Source organism: Xyrauchen texanus, chromosome 39, assembly GCF_025860055.1.
Source record: "Xyrauchen texanus isolate HMW12.3.18 chromosome 39, RBS_HiC_50CHRs, whole genome shotgun sequence".
Taxonomy (NCBI): domain Eukaryota; kingdom Metazoa; phylum Chordata; class Actinopteri; order Cypriniformes; family Catostomidae; genus Xyrauchen; species Xyrauchen texanus.
In genome coordinates, this window is record NC_068314.1 from 7,440,523 (window position 1) to 7,458,600 (window position 18,078).

Sequence of the window (18,078 nt, forward strand, 5' to 3'; positions counted from 1 at the left end):
AACGGGCCGATGAGCTGAAATGAGCCACCGCGTTATGCAAACTGCCTTGTTATGGAGGCAGTCAGATTGAAATATCTACCACAGTGTGACGTCACAATGTAGATGCAGTAGAGAAAAAGTCATTTTGGCAGTTTGGTTTCAACAAATGCTCTTTTTGCAGTGAGAAGAAAGTTTTGAGTTCTGAAACTTAGAGTAAGTTTTTATAGCACAATGAACTCCTTTATGTAAAATGTTACGCCTCATGTCATGACCCCTTTAAGGCTAATTGATTACAAGTGGTTAGCTGTAGGCAGCATTAGCTTAGCGTGCTAATCAGTTTAATTATTACAAAATGTGTTTATACATTTTTTAAATATTTCAATATTTGGTTAAAGTTTCATCTACTACAGATTGATACATGTTATAGTCATTTTTATGTCAACTAAAACATGTTATTTTTGTTGACTAAAATGATATGCCATTTTAGCCAAGTAAAATTGACAAATGAAAACGACGTGCTGAAATATTGACTTTATTTTAAAGACAGTTTCATCAAAAGACAAAAACTATGACTTTAATGAAACACTTTAATGAAAATTAACACTGCCACAGACTTTTCATGAAAGTTGACTAGGACAAAGAGGGATGTATCCTACTGATATTTACAGCTCATTGTTAAGGGATCAATAATTACATAGGCCCCAATGTAAGGGTCTGAAGGGTTTTATTTTGTGATTTTGTGACCGACTGACTGTATTATTCTGCTTATTACACAACTACTTAGCAAGATGTACTGTAAAACAACTTAAAATATTCAGTTTGAAAAAGTCCTCAGAGTAATATGAAAAACATTAAAATAGCACAGCTACATTATACAGGAAATTGGTTGCCTGTTGGAAAAAGAAGTAAACTGCAGTTGTGGAATACTACTTTTGTTGGTGTAACTTAATTTGTGAGGTTTATGTAATCATGTTAAATAACATTTTTGATGTGAATAAAACCAGTTCATTTAGACGTTACCACATGAGACACATTTTTAGGTTCACTGACAAAATATTTTTTTACAGTGGGGACACAACAGTCATTGGGTACAGTCCAGCAGTCACAAATATTTGGCCACATAATGCTAATATTAGCCTATCCAAATCAAATATTCCAGGAAGCCGTGCAAACTAAACATTTCAACATGATTACAAGAGAAAACTTGTAATCTTCCATTTAAAGTGTTGTTTCACACATTAAGAACCAATTCAGTTGACGTCATTTTCCATGGCCTTGCATCAGGTATTTTCTCCGGTGTATCACAATGTCACCAAATCTATTGGCTCTTTACTATCAGAGTGTATTAAAGAGATAATGTTCAGAACCTTATCAATCAGTGCAGATGATTTAAGTGAATTAACCAGATGCATAACTCAGCAGATATGTTTCCAGAACAAGAGAGGCTCAGTCGGATTGGGAGGAATAAATGGGATTGACATGGATAACAATGAGTATGTCTGACAATGAGCTTGTCTGGACAATGAATGGGAGATGAAAGGAGACAAACTTTCCAGATTTTTCTTAAAGAATCTTAATGATTTAGATAGTTTACCCTCTGACATCCACATAGAAATGCTGTGTCCTGAACAGAGTGTGTCTGACTTTTATAAGGAAAGTCTTATATATAATGCATTGGTTTTTCCCTTGTCTCAATGAGCCGAAGCATTGTAACAGTGGGGAATGGAAATGTGACACTGTCACATGCAGTGATGTCATATCTAAGTTTCAGTGGCATTCAACAGATATCAGTGACTCATTCACATTTATCTACAAGCTGAATAATTCGAAAATAGGTCAAATAAGAATATTGAAATACTGTAATTTTGGAATAAATATGCTTATTTCTTAATTTTGTACAAAATGTTTTATTGTTATTAGCTTAGCAATCAATATAACATAAAGTGATTTTGTAAGAAAGTCATAAGTGTCAACTGTTTCTCAAACAATTGAAGTACCATGTGAGCACATGCTCATATCTGAAGCAGATGTTTATGTAAATAAACGCACAAACACAGACGTACAATGGTTTAAGTGAAGATCTTTGTCGGTGATGTGACATCTGTACCACTCTCAACAGGACATCAGAAGGGGGTTGGACATATTTCGGTGACCTAGGGTCACAGAAGGTCGAGCCCCGGCGCTGAACTCCTCTCCATCTAGGAGTTGACTGGAAAGGAGCTGCTGGCACAGCGTGTCCACTACAATGAAAACTGGGGTGCAGTCTATAGTACAAAGAGGGGAATTAGTGTGTTATCCAGGACTTTAGGATAAAAGTATAAATAAAAGAAAGGAAAGGAGCTTACCGGGGCCTTTTCTGGTACACAGGTCTAGCGTGTTGATTAGAATTTTCCCCAAAACTTTGTGAGAGACTCTCTGTGAGGGATCAAAACAAACTTTGTTTAGGAAAGAAAGGTGCATTAAGCAGTTTAAACCACAAGGTGGCAGAATGGACATTCCCCTAAGTGTATAAACTCTTTATAAATAACTAAACAAACATGCTTCAGAGATTATTTTATGTTGAGTTATACCTTTTTTTTGTCTGTTAGCTTTGCGGTCATCTATGTAAGTGTACTCCAAAATGCTGACCACATTTACTTTTAGCAGCACTGAAAATAAAACTGTGGTAACATCTAAATGAAATGGTTTGATTCAAGTAAAAAATATAAATTGACACCACTAAATAATCCTGAACACATTATATAAACCAACAAATATAACTAAGTTTAGGCATGTAACTCTAAATGGTGCAAGATGATAGGTTCTTTGAAATTGTTATCAGCTCGATCACATGTGACATGTTAAGATAATCGGCTCACATGGTGTAAGCTGTTTGGTCTTTTGACGTGTAATCGTGTAGCCAATCAACTTGTGTACTCTCTCTTTGCCTAACATTTATTATGGAGTGGAGGGGGGCGGGGCCGGGCTTGAATGTTGTACGCCCGGTCCCCAAACGGCCTGATGGGGCGAGCGAGGGATAAAGGCGGCCGGTGACGACGGTTCGAGAGAGAGAGAGAATTACGGGCATGTCCGTCATGTGTGTGTTTGTGTCTTTTTAAGTTTATCATTAAAACTATTATTTATATTGCCAAGCCGGTTCTCGCCTCCTCCTTTCCCATCTGAATCCCCTTACATTGGTGTCGAAACCCGGGAAGGAGGAGGGATGCCCGTCGCAGATTCCTCGACACTGCCGTCCACCCGGGGAGCGCCGCTGCCATCTGCCGGGTGACGGAGTAGCCCGACCTCCCGGACGTGGGGAACGGCCGTTGTCCGCAGGGTGAGTGGGAACTGGATTCCCCGACCACCTGGAACGATGGAGCCACTGCCAGGGGCGGAGGAGTGCCCTGCCGTCCCCAGAAACGCGGAGGGGTCGAGGGAAGACCGCCGTCCGCGAGGGGAGGAGGGAAGTAGCTCCCCGATCGCCTGGAGCTGTAGGGCCGCTGCCAGGGGCAGAGGAATGTCCTCATGTACCACCAGAAAAGCGGAGGGGCGTTCTGTCCACTGGGGGTCGGAGGTTTGACTCCGGTCCGCCTGGGGAGGAGCGGCTGTTGTCCACCGAAGAGGGTGGAGGAGTGCTCGAGGACCACGCGACGGTCCTCGAGCACTCCTTCGAGGGGGGCCGGGGCCAGGCTGGAATGTCGTACGCCCGGTCCCCAATCAGCCTGATGGGGCGAGCGAGGGATAAAGGCGGCCGGTGACGACCGTTCGAGAGAGAGAGAATTACGGGCATGTCCGTCATGTGTGTGTTTGTGTCTTTTTAAGTTTATCATTAAAACTATTATTTATATTGCCAAGCCGGTTCTCACCTCCTCCTTGCCCATCTGAATCCCCTTAAAGCCAGTTTAAATGCAGTGCACTCTGACCGTTTTCTCTAAAACCCTCCACCTCCCCAGCTCCATCTGTCTAGATCTGCTACATGGGAATGGTATTCATATCTGATTGTGCAGCAGCATGTCATACATGCTCGATGCACTATGTCTTGTGTTTGTCTTTATGTCAATTTGGACTTATACTGACACCTAGTAGCTTGGATGCAGCAACATTTAAAATCAATAGTTTTCAGTTTCAGTTGATATTGTAGAAATTTAGCATTCACAATCAGCCATGATTGCTTTAACCAATGAGTGAAAGTGTAAAATAACAGGACTCGGTATGTCAGTGAATGTTCTATCAGTCGATAGTCCACTCAGACCAATATCCTATTAATGTGCCACACACACATTACCATGCTAAATCTTTCCAGAGTTGTCATGGCTGAACTCATTTTAAAGGTAAGATTACGTAAGTACAATTAGCTCCTTATGGTAAAAAACATTTTGGTTACCCCTTTTCACAGTGAATTACAGTGTAAACATTTAACATGTACAGTCTTTCTGTTCTGGGAAATATATTGATGACTATTTTTAGATCCACTGGTGTATTAAAATGTAATATTATGCTCTCTTGAATGAGAATACCCCTTCCCCATAAATTCTAAATTTACCATCTGTCACTGACTAGCAAAAGGAAGTAGCAAAACATGGTGAGTCGGAATGTCTTTATTTAACTGCATTAACACTTGTACTTTGCTTCCTTTCGTTATCATCAATTGGTTGTAAAAGAAGTGGATAAAATTTAATAATTTTGATAGCGTCTTCATTGTTTTCATATATGGTACAAGCTAGCAAGTGTGGTTTTGCTTGACAAGTCATTTCATCACAAAAGCAATCTGCAAGTGTTACCTCAAGTACCTATACTTGATCTAAGCCATAAAAAGTTCCTTATTTGGTGTAACTTAACTTGTGAGGTAATTTAGCCATATTAAATAAAAAGAATTTTCACAAACCAGTTAATTTACTTGTTACTACATGAAGCACATTATTTTTAGGTTACCTGAAGAAGAAAATCAACAACACACTTTTTATAATGTACAGTATGTGGCCTAGAATATAACTAAGAACATCAATATGGTCTTAAATAACCTCTAACTATCACTTTATCATCATTTTAATATTTACACATTTCAATTTTATAATGTCATGTTTTATTCTGTTCATTGGTTGATTACTTTGTTATTAGTCTTGTCTTTTTATTGGTTTAAGTTCATTTAGTCTTGTTATCTTGTTTATAGTTTAGTCTTGTGATTGGTTGTCTTGTTTACTTGTTAACATGTCACTGTATTTAAGCCCTTGTGTTTGCCCTTGTGTTTGTCTTTTGTCAGGTATTGTGAGTATCTTTGTTGTTCTAGTCAAATCAGGTTTAAGTCAAATCAAGTCAGGTTTAAGTCAAGTCAAGTCAAGTCAGGTTTAAGTCAAGTCAAGTCAGGTTTAAGTCTAGTTTAGTCAAGTTCATGTTTATGTTTAAGTTTCACGTTTGTAGTTAGGGTTGTTGGATTTCACTTTTGATAATAAATTGCACTTGGGTTCATCACATCATCATCATCATCATCATCTTCATCACTGCCATCAGCATCATCACACATAACAAAATTCCATCAATTGAATTGAGTAATCCTTAAAATAATATAAAAACAAATTGTTAATTTTATGGAACTATTATGAAATTGAAATGTACAAATTTAAAAAATAGGCTAAAATATATTTTTGAGTGTTAACTGTAGCTTTTGTGCATTACAGTATATTCCAAGTCTCCTAAAGACATATGATAGGTTTTTTAGTTAAAAAAAATTCAGCGAAAATCTTGATGTTGTGGCACGTTCATGAGCACTATGGGAAAAGCTAATTTCAGGCAATATGTGAGTTGTTTTGAACAATAAAGAACGTGCTCACTGCGAACGAGCTTCTCTAATAGGGGTAAACGACTTACATTTCATGTTGTTTCTCACCAAGACTTATCGTATGCCTTCAGAGGACTGAAAATGTGGCGTATTAGTTGCTTAAACTGCAAAGCAGTTCAATGGAAAGGAGGAGGTGCAAACCAGCTTGGCAATATAAACAATATTTGAATGATTAACTTAGATAAAAGACAAACACACACACATGACGGACATATCCGTAAACTATCTCTCTCTCGTCGCACCACCGTCCGCAATCTGCCTTTATCCCTCTCGGAGGCTTAATTAGCCTGATAAGGGACCGGTGTGTATAAGCACAACCCCGCCCCGCCCTCTGCCCTGTCACAGGTAATTTTGGTTCCTTTTTTAAGTTTTAAATTGAGTCACTTTCCACTGCCATTGCATTTATTTGATTGCCTGCGATTATTCATTAAAATATCTAATTTTGTGATTCGCATAAAGACCAAAGTATTGACAGCTTTCCTGCCGATAATAATTACCTGCCATGATAATTCTAATCTCTGCTGGTTTCGTTCACCATAAGAAGCAGGATAAAACTACCGATACAAGTGTTCCAGACAGAGAATAACAACCATTTTAAGAGTTAGTTGGAGTAAAAATTAGTTCAGGCTCAACTTGTGCAGTTGCTGGCTGTCATAACAATTTAAAGTAGTTTATGATATCAATGTAGTTCACCTCAGTTCATAGCCTCATGTCATGCACCCACTTGTTAAATATTGATGGGTGGGGCACTGTCAAATTACGGTCATCTCAACTCTCTAAAATATTGGCACTATGGAGCTGATGCATGCTTTTTTTTTTAAATTGTATAATGTAAATGCGAATAACTACACTATATCTGTGAAGATTATTTGCCAGACATCCCACCCTGAAAAAACAAATTTCAGGGAGGTATAGCAGTGGGGTAGATGCTGTTCCTGTATATTTATGTGAGTGTGCTGATGCACCTGATCCGCTTCCATAAGGGGAGAAAGGAGAAAAATGATGTCCTTCATGATGCTTTCATGTTTCCTGAGACAGCGTTTAGAGTGGATTTCTTGGATTGCGCAGAGACGTGTACCTATTATTCTTTGAGCTGTTTTCACCACCCTTTGTAGAGCAGGCTTGTCCTGTGATGAGCAGCTGCTGTACCAGGATGTAATGCCTCCGGTGTGAATGGATTCAACAGCGCACCTGAAGATACTGGTCATGACTGCTGTGGACAACCAAGTTTTCCTCAGACGTCTGAGGAAGTGAAGATGTTGGTGAGCTTTTTTGATGGCATCCTTTACATGGTCAGTCCACTTAAGGTTAGAAGTTAGTGTGACACCAAGAAATGTAAAACTGTTTTCCCTCTCAACAGCATCATCTCCTATGTAGATGGGTGCATGCAATGTTCCCTGTTTCCGGAAGCCAATAACCAGCTCCTTTGTTTTGCTGATATTGAGAGCAAGGTTGTTACTCTGGCACCACTTCTTCCTCCCTGTAGGCTGTCTCATTTTGTTTGTGATCAAGCCTACTACGGTGGTGTCATCATCAAAGTCATGGGTGTACAGGGTGTACAGTAGTGAGCTCAGCACACTTCCCTGTGTTGAGGATAAGAGATGAGGACTGTTCGCACATGCTGGGGTCTGCCAGTGAGACAGTCCAGTATCCAGTTGCATAAAGTGGGTCAGAGTCCTAGATTAAGCAGCTTCTGTATGAGTTTTGATGGAATGACTGTGTTAAATGCTGAGCTGTAATTGACAAAAAGTACTCTGGCATAGCTGTTTCTGTTTTCCAGGTGAGCCAGTGTGGTATGCAATGCAAGAGATATGGATTCCTCAGTAGATCTGTTATGCAGTAGGCAAATTGTAAGGGGTCCAGCTTTATTGGGGTGATGTCCTTAATGTGCTTAAGCACCAGCCTGTCAAAGCACTGGTCTGTAGTCATAAAGGCAGTTGACTACAGGGCAGTGGCACTCACACCCATCACAATGAAGTGCTTTGAGAGATTCATATTCATAACGTGTTCATATTTGCTCACAGTAAAAAGAGTATACTCAGAGTGCTTAAACTTATGCAAGGGGATCCGGAAGACAGAAAATCAACATAAAAAAGAAAGTCATACAGGTTTGAGAGTTAGTAAATAATGAGTTTTAATTTTCTGGGTGAACTGTTCCTTTCATTCTTACCTTATCTCGTAGATGCAGTGGTAAAATGAGTCTCTCATCCAGCAGTGATCTATGTTCTCTCTCTGTATCCACCATCTGAACTTCCTGTCTTAAACTGTTCCTGTCTTTTTGCTGTATCTGAGAGAGGACAGACAGGCATTAGAGAAGACAGTGTAGACGTTATAGTATTCGTTTCTTTTCAGCTCTCACCTTTACAGGTTTGTGTGCCTTTTCATCTGCTTGAGAAATCCACACTTGTCCTTTGGTTTCTCTCAGTCCAGGAGATCCGTGGAGTTCTCTGCTGTTAGAAGAAGTCTTCTGAGAAACGAGCCAGTGACAAATAGCAGTTTTTTGACACCTGTAGGAGAACATGAGCATGTGAACACATCGGATGATCCCAAACGTAAATTTTTGTGTTTGTGACAAAGGGGAAAAGAAACCAAAAATATATTCACCCATGCAATCTGTTGATCAATCGTTTTACCTCCAGGAGACAGCACTGTCCTTCATCCACCCCTATTTCCTCCTCTTCCTCATCAGAAGCAGCCCGACCTTCAACTGACCTCTGCAGGCCCTCTTCTGTAAAGAGATGTCACATGACCACATAAACATCACATGACCACTCTCATTAATGCCTCAACCAAATTATTCTAATACAGTACTAATATAGATCTGTTCAGTCGTGATGTCAATTTGTAGGCCACCCCGATAGGCTAATTTGCCATGGGTTCCATCTGGATTTCCAGTTATTATAATTTATGAGTAAAATAAGGTCTTTGGTAAACATTACATGACGATACTTGGATATTTTGTCCTAGAAAATAAATTACACACGGTCATACCTCAAAAAAGTTTGAAGCTCACGTGGTTTAATAAAACAAGTTGCTAAATAAGGACTACAACTAGCGCAAGCAGATGAGAGGACATGCCTAAAAAAGGAAAACCATTGTAGTCCTTATTTAGTAACTTGTTCAGAATAAGCTTTTTTAAAACACACCACGGCTTTAAAATTCACGTTTGGGTTACGATTGTAATTTATGTTGAAGAAAAAAACATCTATGTCAAAGTATCTTCACAAATCTTTACCACAGACGTTATTTTACTTATAAATCAAAAAGGGCCATTATAAAAACCTATAGTACAATCCAAAGGGAACCCAAAAGTTTGTAAATTCTAATCCTTTTCTGAGATTTTGGACTACAACAAGGATACCTTTATTATTCAGAACCCCCTGAAGCAAACAGGAAATAAACAAGTCTATTTCACACTGTTAAGAACCCTCCCAAAAATCGAGTAATGGTGAAATATCTACCAGAATATAATGAAATTTTGTGACTTATGTTGTATGCAAGAATTTATTTAATCAGAAAGCACAGCTACTTTTGAATTGCCATCAATGGAAAAACATACCTTTTGCCGGCATAATGGTGCAGTTAACACCAGCAAATTACATGACTGTGATGACATTCATGAAAAATGATACTGCGTGGCTCCTTACAAATACCGCGCCAGTTCCAAGGTGACATTTCCCATGTGTGGCACTAAAAGCGATTTATATTTTCTCGAAACAGATATAATATAATATTTTTAGGTTAAAGAACTAGTTCACCTAAAAAATTTAATTATCATTATCATTATCGTTTACTCACCCTTATGCCATCCCAGTGATGTAAATGACTTTCTTTCATCTGCTGAACTCAAATGAAGATTTTTAGAACAATTTCTCAGCTCTTTTGGTCCATACAATGCAATGGGTGCCAACATTTTGAAGCTCCAAATATCACATAAGGTAGCAGAAAATTAATCCAAAGACTCTAGTGGTTAAATCACTATCTTCAGAAGCGATATGAAAGGTGTGTGTGAGAAACAGGTCACTTTCACATTCTTCTTCTTGTGTTTTTGGTGATTCACATTGTTCATGCATACCGCCCCATACTGGGCAGGGAGAACCTTTTCAAACAAAGAAATACTTTGAATATTCATCTGTTTCTTATCACCTATCATATCACTTCTGAAGATATGGATAAAAAGACAGGAGTCATATGTATTACTTTTATGTTGCCTTTATGTGCTTTTTGGAGCATCACATTTTTGGCACCCATTCACTTGCATTGTATGGACCAACAGAGCTGAAATTTTCTTCTAAAAATCATAATTTGTGTTCTGTAGAAGAAAGAAAGTCATACACATCTGGAATGTATGAGAATGAGTAAATTATGAGAGAAGTAAACATTTTAATCTCTTTAATGCTCTTTCGAGTTTTAAATCAACAAAACCTTCCTCCCTACCCTAAACCTTAAACCTAAAGCTAAAAGATAGTGTCATAAAAAGCAAATGTGAGATGAAAGACGCAATTGCTGAAGCAATCGCATAATTTTGTGTTGCTTCTATGACACTTTTAACTCATGTGTCGACTTGCGTGCTTTTCGGGACTCATACCCATGTCCTTTCCACACACTCTATCAGTTCAGCTAGCGTGCAGTTTTCTATTACACATGAACAAGCTTGTAAATGTAGTTGGTTTTCTAATGCAAACATTAAATGTATCATCTTACAAGCTATACATTATAGTGCTTTGATGTCATAAGATAGCTTTGTGTAAGGGACAGGGCAAAAAAGTATGTGTTTATGAACTGAGAATCTGCTGTTTTAGCTGTGATTTGTGTGCAGGGACTACAAACTATGTTTTCATAAGGGTCCATCTGAGCAGAAACTATAAGTGTTTTGCTCCAGTTCTGGCATTCCGCTGCCTCATTTCTAATTGGTAACCAGTACGAGCGAAATTAAAGAACGACAAATAACATTCTTTTTTTTTTGTAAATGACAGTACACTGTGCTAAGGTTGGGTGACATACCAACTGCAGTGTTACCAGATCTCTCAAGAAAAAAAAGGACCTAGCCTGGCCATGTTCAAATTAAGGGACATGCCTCAACCAAAATAAGTGGAAATAAGCCATTTGATTTTTCCCAAAGTGACCACATTATTTTATTTTAAACATTGAATAATTATTTAATTATTTTTATTATTTTTTAAAGACTAATATGCTTCTAGGCTACAATCCATCAGCATCAATCTGTATTTATGCATCATATCCAACAATAATTCAGTGAAGACTCGGAAACAACTGAGAAATATACTTTTTACTTGATATTTTTCTTTGTATCTGGATTAACCATGCATGTATACATAGTAATCATGTATAGTAGTCTAAAAGGCCTTCATGAATCATAGAACGCTAACCACAATATGCATTAAGGCAAAGAAATGTGTGTTGCAGGAGTTTTCCTCAGAATCAAAGCATATGCTTATCATGTTCAACTGAAAAGAAAGAAGCCTATTTTTTTGGGCAACAGGAAGTTGTGTAATTCCTAAAATTAACTTTGACAAACCATTTAGACTTTGGTTTCATGATAAAAGTTATCAGAACTAAATTAACCAGTTATTAACTGGTTAACCACATTTAACAAATAAAGTTCTCACTCCTGAACAATTGAAAAGGACTTCCGTTTTTGGTTACATTCATATACGAACAACAAGCCATGTAAAAATAATTTTGCTAAAAGAATGTGATTTTATGAGACTAGGAAGGTAATTACAGCATCTACCATCAGGGGTTGACTACCAATGCTACTGTAAGTGGACAAACATTTTATTTTAGAATCTTCATACCTCTTCTGATGAAGGCATCATTTAGACTGGTGGAGGAAGGAAATCCAGACTCACATGGCTCTACAAGTATGTCTGTTCTGTTCATATTCAGCTCCCTGCAGGTGCACATGGCCCTAAAAGCAAACCAAAATAATGCACAGTTACTTTGATATAACCAAATATTAACTTCTATCAGGTGAGCCAGGACCCTGAAATTAAAACCTGATGATCACATGGCAAAAGATGATGACGCATGAACAAGTTTGGATATTGCCCCTGCAGACTATGTGGATTTTTTTTTAGCAAGGAATCTTGCAGGTTTCAACGTGCCTTTTCAGGTGAGGAAATGAGTATTACATCACAACACAGAGAGTAGGAAATAATGAAATAATAACCCAGTCATTAATCTGCTAAGCATCTACTGAAAGCCATCTATTTACATGATTGACTGCAGGATAAATGGGAACTGAATTTACTAGCACTGGCATCTGGCCAGGAAAAATGTTTCTAACAATATTTGTCTATATGGTTCTTTGGAGGTTAAAAAACTTGTAACATTATAGGTTCTTCAGATCATCTTATTCAATTCAGATTATCATTTTGGTTCTAGGATTCTTTAAAGCTCACAGAACATAGAGAATAATGAGCTGTGTCAAACTTAGGATAGTTCACACCAAAATGAAAATTCTCTCGTCATTTACTCACCCTCATGCCATCTCAGATGTGTATGACTTTCTTACTTCAGCAAAACACAAAAGAAGATTTTTAGAAGAATATCTCAGCTCTGTACATCCATACAATGCAAGTGAATTGTGATCAGACTTTTATAGCTCCAAAAATCACATAAAGGAAACATATAAGTAAGCCATATGACTCCACTGGTTAAATCCATATCTTCAGAAACGGTATAAAAAGTGTGAGTGAGAAACAGAAAAATATTCAAATCCTTTTTTACTCTAAACCTCCACTTTCACATTAACTTTCAGATGTGAACGTAAAAAAAACATGCACCACATGTGACTTTCAGATGTAAAAGTGGAGATTTAGAGTAAAAAAAGGCCTTATATGTGTATCTGTTTTTCACCCACACCTATTATATTGCTTCTGAAGATATGGAATTAACCACTGAATCATATGGATTACTTTTAGCTACAAATGTCTGATCACCATTCACTTGCATTAAATGGACCTACAGAGCTGAGACATTCTTGTAAAATCTTCTTTTGTGTTCACCAGGAGAAAGAAAGTCATACACATCTGGGATGGCATGAGGGTCAGTAAATGATGTGAGAATTTTCATTTTTGGGTGAACTATCCCAGAAGAGATAAGTAAGGCATTTGTAAGTTATTTTCTCCCAAAAGAGTAAACATTGGATTTGTGTTTTTCAAAACATCTATCTGTTCGTTTTAACTGCTTAGCATAGCAACAATGGCTCAACGCATCAACCAATCACTTGAGTTTGGGGCGGGGCTATGTGTTTAGCTGACCAGTGACAGACAGAGTGGGGGTTTGGGAAACCTGCTTGACAAAACTATTTTTGCTTTTTCGTTTGGTTATGCTAGTTGCACAGAAATTACACATACAATTGTGTTTGGTATGCGTAAGCCTCCTGTATATAATTCCTTGGATTGCCTGCATAATTTAGATTGTCACATTATTTAACTGGATTAGGTGTAAGAGACAAAAATTAGACTTGAAAAAAACTCTGTGATTTGACTGTCCAACACTCCTGCTTTAACTTGTGTAACAAATACTTCCATCTAGGATATAGCACACAAAACACACAATAGAATATATTAAGGCTCAGGTTACAGTAAAATGTAATATAGGCTTTTTATGATTACAGTAATACACTTGAAAGCAAATGACTAATAACTGCAAGAAACCATGCAGTCCTATGGCATTAAGGTAGGACATTAACATCTGTCAATGGAAAATCAAACATGTTTGCAACATGCCCTACAAAGCTTTAAAATCTTTACTAATATGTTTGTAACCATCCCCTGATTCTTGACTCATCATACACAAACTAAAGCCAGGAGCCACTTTGGAGTATCAGTGTAGTCAAATATCTTATAGTTGTTCAAGATTACATGTAGATTATGGTTTCTCTGCAGGGAACGCCTTTGTGGTCTGCATTGGTTCATATTTGCAGTTGGCAGTTGTCTATAGGGTCCCAAAGTGTAGGGGCCACCTATGAAATGGTCTTTAGTAATTGGTCCAGTGAAAATAAGGAAGTAATCACGTTCACATAAACAAAGTGAGTGTGATTCGGAGGTTGCATTTTCCCTCTAAAATTACATTTTTACTCCACTGATGATTTGGTTTTGGGTTTGGGTTAGGGGGTAGGTTTAATAAAATAAGCTATATGAAATCATTTACAACTTAAAGCAACACGCTTTTGGTGCCACCCTGTGGACATTTTGCCCGAAAACTAAAGCTCACACCATTTGTTCAACAACACTTCCAGCTTAGGCCACTGGGGGCAGTGGTTTGAATTTCGGTAAACACAGACCCCTTTAAGCAGCAAAACTTTCGACCGCCTGAGGCTGAATTTACAGTGAGATCAGTCTGTTTTTAAAACACATAGTTTTAACATATATATGTGTGACTGAATTTATGGCAGTGAATAAATGAAAGGTCAACCTGAACTTCTCCAGATGGACTTCTAGATTCTGTACTCTGTCTCGAAGCAGATCAGCTTGTTGGGCCTGGTCTTGTAAGGCCCTTACACCCTCAAGTCCTGCAGCCAGGGCCCCTCTAGCCTCCTCTGCCCTCTTCTTGATTCGGGCATTTTCTCTTTTGACACTACCCACCATCTCCCACATCCTGCTGAGCTCTCTATAAGCAGCCATCAGCTCTTCCTCTAACCTCTGGTTGAACCTAATGGCTTCCTCAAGTTGTCCATCACGAGACGCTCGAATCAGTTCCAGCTCTCGTTGGAGGTCTTTCGTGCTTCTTCTGTAGTCCCATTCCTTATGTTTGGGTTGTTGGGTTTTTGCTTTGGCCCAAACACTGTAGTCTTTTCTCCCAGGTGTGGTTGCAGCAGTTGGTTGTGGTGGAATTTGTTTTCGGCGTAATGCCACTTCCAGTGCCATGCACCGTGCATCGCTGCTCTGTAGAGCTGAACGCAAGTCCTCCACCAGCTCTCTCAGACTGCCGTTTTCCAACTCTAGCTGGTCCTGCCATCTACTCTGAGGGTTAATATCCAACACTGCAATAGTAAAATTAGAACTTCAGTTATGACTAAATTTACTATTTGAAAATATACTTTAAAAAGTACCTTAAAAAACACAGATTATTTATTAATCAATGATCTGAAATAATTTTCTATTTTAACTGTAATATAATATAATATAATATATATGTATTTTTAAACACAAAATACTAAAATAAAGATTTTGCATTAATTTGGTTATTATAATATAATATATAAAAACAATACATGTAATTTTAAATATTCAAAGTACACAAAACTGTGTAATTTTGTAACAAATTTAAATTAATACAACTTGAATAAATTTAAGCTTTGTTAATTTAATTTTGTTAAAGATTACACAGATAAATTAATGATTATTTTAAATTATTAATTAGAATCAACTACAAAAATGTATTTATGTATAATTGATTTACATTATTTAATAATAATTTAATTCTGAGGGCCTGGGTAGCTCAACAAATAAAGACACTGACTACCAAAGTTCAAATCCAGGGATTGCTGAGTGACTCCAGTCATGCTTCCTAAGCAACCAGTTTGCCCGGTTGCTAGGGTGGGTAGAATCATGTTGGGTTAACCTCCTGGTGATTGCAATAATGTGGTCCTCGGTCTTGGTGGGGCACGTGGTGAGTTGTGCGTGGATGCCGCAGAGATTAGCGTGAAGCTTCCACTCAACAAGCCACCGCGGATTGACGGTCTCAGATGCTGAGGTAACTGAGATTCGTCCTCCTCCACCCAGATAAAAAAATAAAAATAAATAATAAAAATAATATCTAATGAATTTATATATATTTATCTATAATTGTATTGTTATTTAATTAGAAATCCAGAAATGATAACATTTTTCATTTAAAAACAATTATTTCAGATAAAAATAAATTATTTATAAATATTTTTCATCTAATAAAATATGTTTTAATTTAATTTAATTACATTCCTGTAAGTTTTAATATTTGTATTATTATTTACTTTACTATTTTCATTCAAAGTTACATTTCTTGTAACTAGATACAATCTTGTTTTAAGTTTATTGTGATTATTATAATTTTGTGTTGTATATGATTAATAATAGGCCTACTAATAGTATTAATTACATAAAACACATGCAATTTCATGAAAGCATTGACATTATACTCCCATAAATCCCGTTATTAAAGCTTTATTAATTATCATTTAAAGGGGGGTTCCCTTAGGCTCTGCGATTTTGTATGGGAAAAGACAGTCATTAAATTTCTTGGCTACACCTGCCCCAACGGGTTATGAAATATGAATTCATAAATCCATAAATTAAGCTCTTACCAGTGTTCCTCCTGGACTCCAAAGCCGGACTCTGATCCAGATTCTGAGTCTGTCCAGATCCCCTCAATGACCTCCTCCTTGTCTGATGATCTTTAGAGAGGTCAAAACTCACGCACTTTCTCCTCCGGACGCGGGGACAACGGAGTCTAATTTCACGCTCGATGAGTTCTGTCTCCTCACTAACGGGCAGTCGTCCTGTCGTCTGTACTTCCTGCGCTTTGATGGAGAAAAATCCACAAAGTCGAGCATGGAACTCTTTGAAGTTAAGCGCGTGAGGAAGTCCGTAACATATGTCCTCGTGCTCTTTTGTGCCATTTTCCGTTTCTGCGCTTATTGAGATCCCCAAAATCAAACACAACATCCTAAAATCCTCATCGGATACGAGATCATCGCCCTTATAAAACGCGAGATGATGAAAAACCTCCTGGAGATACTGGTCCACACCGGTTGCCAAGACCACGATCTCGTTTTCCACACCGGGATCAGGATTGAAGTGGTGGGTGAGAGCGCATTTCAGCCACTCGCTTTTACGCGCAGCGCGGATCCGTGAAACCTGCATAATTTTGAATATCCACTGCTAGTCTGCAAGAAAATCCGGATATGTATATTTCCACCCTTTAGAGTGAATTTACATCTCTGTGCATTTACAACACATGCTTAAATTTGTTCATTAGCTATAAACAAACTGTTACACTTGGCATTACAATGTTACACGCTAAAAATAACATATAACGTAATTATAATTAATATCTACTGTAATTTAACAGATTGTAATTACAGTCATTTTTTGCTCTACAGATTATTTGCAATGTAAATACACATATCCTAATGAAAATACATAATACAATAATAATTGCAATGATAAGTGTGATCAAATAAAATTATGGTATCCAAATCTTAATCCAAAATATATTGTTGACTTTAAAACTGCAATCAAATCCTCTCTCCGACTTCTTCCTTCATGGTTTGTGGTTGTAGAGTTTCTTCAAAAGACTCACTCCACCCTTTGGGTTGACAGGAGAGGCAGGATGTGTGTTCCAGTACGCGTGAAAGCTTTAAGGTCTGTCGAATCACAGCTCACTTCAGGCTTAGCATTCTTGAACCATGACCAAGAAAGTGAGCTGCTTCTCTAGAGCTGAAAGAAACGTAATACAGGTAATGGGGATTCTTTTAAATGGCAGCTTTTTGTCTAAGTTTACATATCACTTTGAGGCAGTTCTCAAGCGTGACTCAGAAACCTATCACAGTACAAGAGAATGGAATGAATCCGGTAACACCCATGCAGATGTATTGACAATGCCTCTGAAGTCTGAATACTGAAGTTTGTAGATGGCAAATTTTATATATATATATATATATATATATATATATATATATATATATATATATATATATATATATATATATATATATATATATATATACAATACTTGAAAACCATTTTTTAATTACAAAAACTTGACAAACATGACAAATAAGGCACAGACCATTTAGATATAACCCGTTTTAATTGTAGCTTAGCAAATAGATAGATAGATAGATAGATAGATAGATAGATAGATAGATAGATAGATAGATAGATAGATAGATAGATAGATAGATAGATAGATAGATAGATAGATAGATAGATAGATAGATAGATAGATAGATATAGTATATCTAGCGATAGATAGATAGATAGATAGATAGATAGATAGATAGATAGATAGATAGATAGATAGATAGATAGATAGATAGATAGATAGATAGATAGATAGATAGATACTGTAGGTATATATATATATATATATATATATATATATATATATATATATATATATATATATATATATATGTATGTATGTATGTATGTAGGTAGGTAGGTAGGTAGGTAGGTAGGTAGGTAGGTAGGTAGGTAGGTAGGTAGATAGATAGATAGATAGATAGATAGATAGATAGATAGATAGATAGATAGATAGATAGATAGATA

At 37.2% G+C, this 18,078-nt stretch overlaps 1 protein-coding gene across 2 annotated transcripts; it reads right to left on the reverse strand.

Annotated features, from left to right (window-relative positions):
• Positions 1 to 523: 523 nt before the first annotated feature.
• On the reverse strand, positions 524 to 17,113 carry LOC127632859 (EF-hand and coiled-coil domain-containing protein 1-like). 2 transcript variants are annotated; one of them, XM_052111670.1, is made up of 8 exons: positions 16,110 to 17,113; positions 14,240 to 14,807; positions 11,614 to 11,726; positions 8,399 to 8,519; positions 8,154 to 8,301; positions 7,965 to 8,081; positions 2,325 to 2,394; positions 524 to 2,243 (listed from the first exon to the last, which is right to left on the reverse strand). In XM_052111670.1, exons 1-8 carry the CDS (start codon positions 16,666 to 16,668, stop codon positions 2,092 to 2,094), a joined length of 1,848 nt encoding a protein of 615 aa, XP_051967630.1. In that variant the 5' UTR covers positions 16,669 to 17,113; the 3' UTR covers positions 524 to 2,091. The 2 variants fall into 2 exon arrangements, with proteins under 2 accessions (XP_051967630.1, XP_051967629.1); XM_052111669.1 differs by having other exon boundaries at positions 8,399 to 8,522.
• Between the last annotated feature and the right edge of the window lie 965 nt (positions 17,114 to 18,078).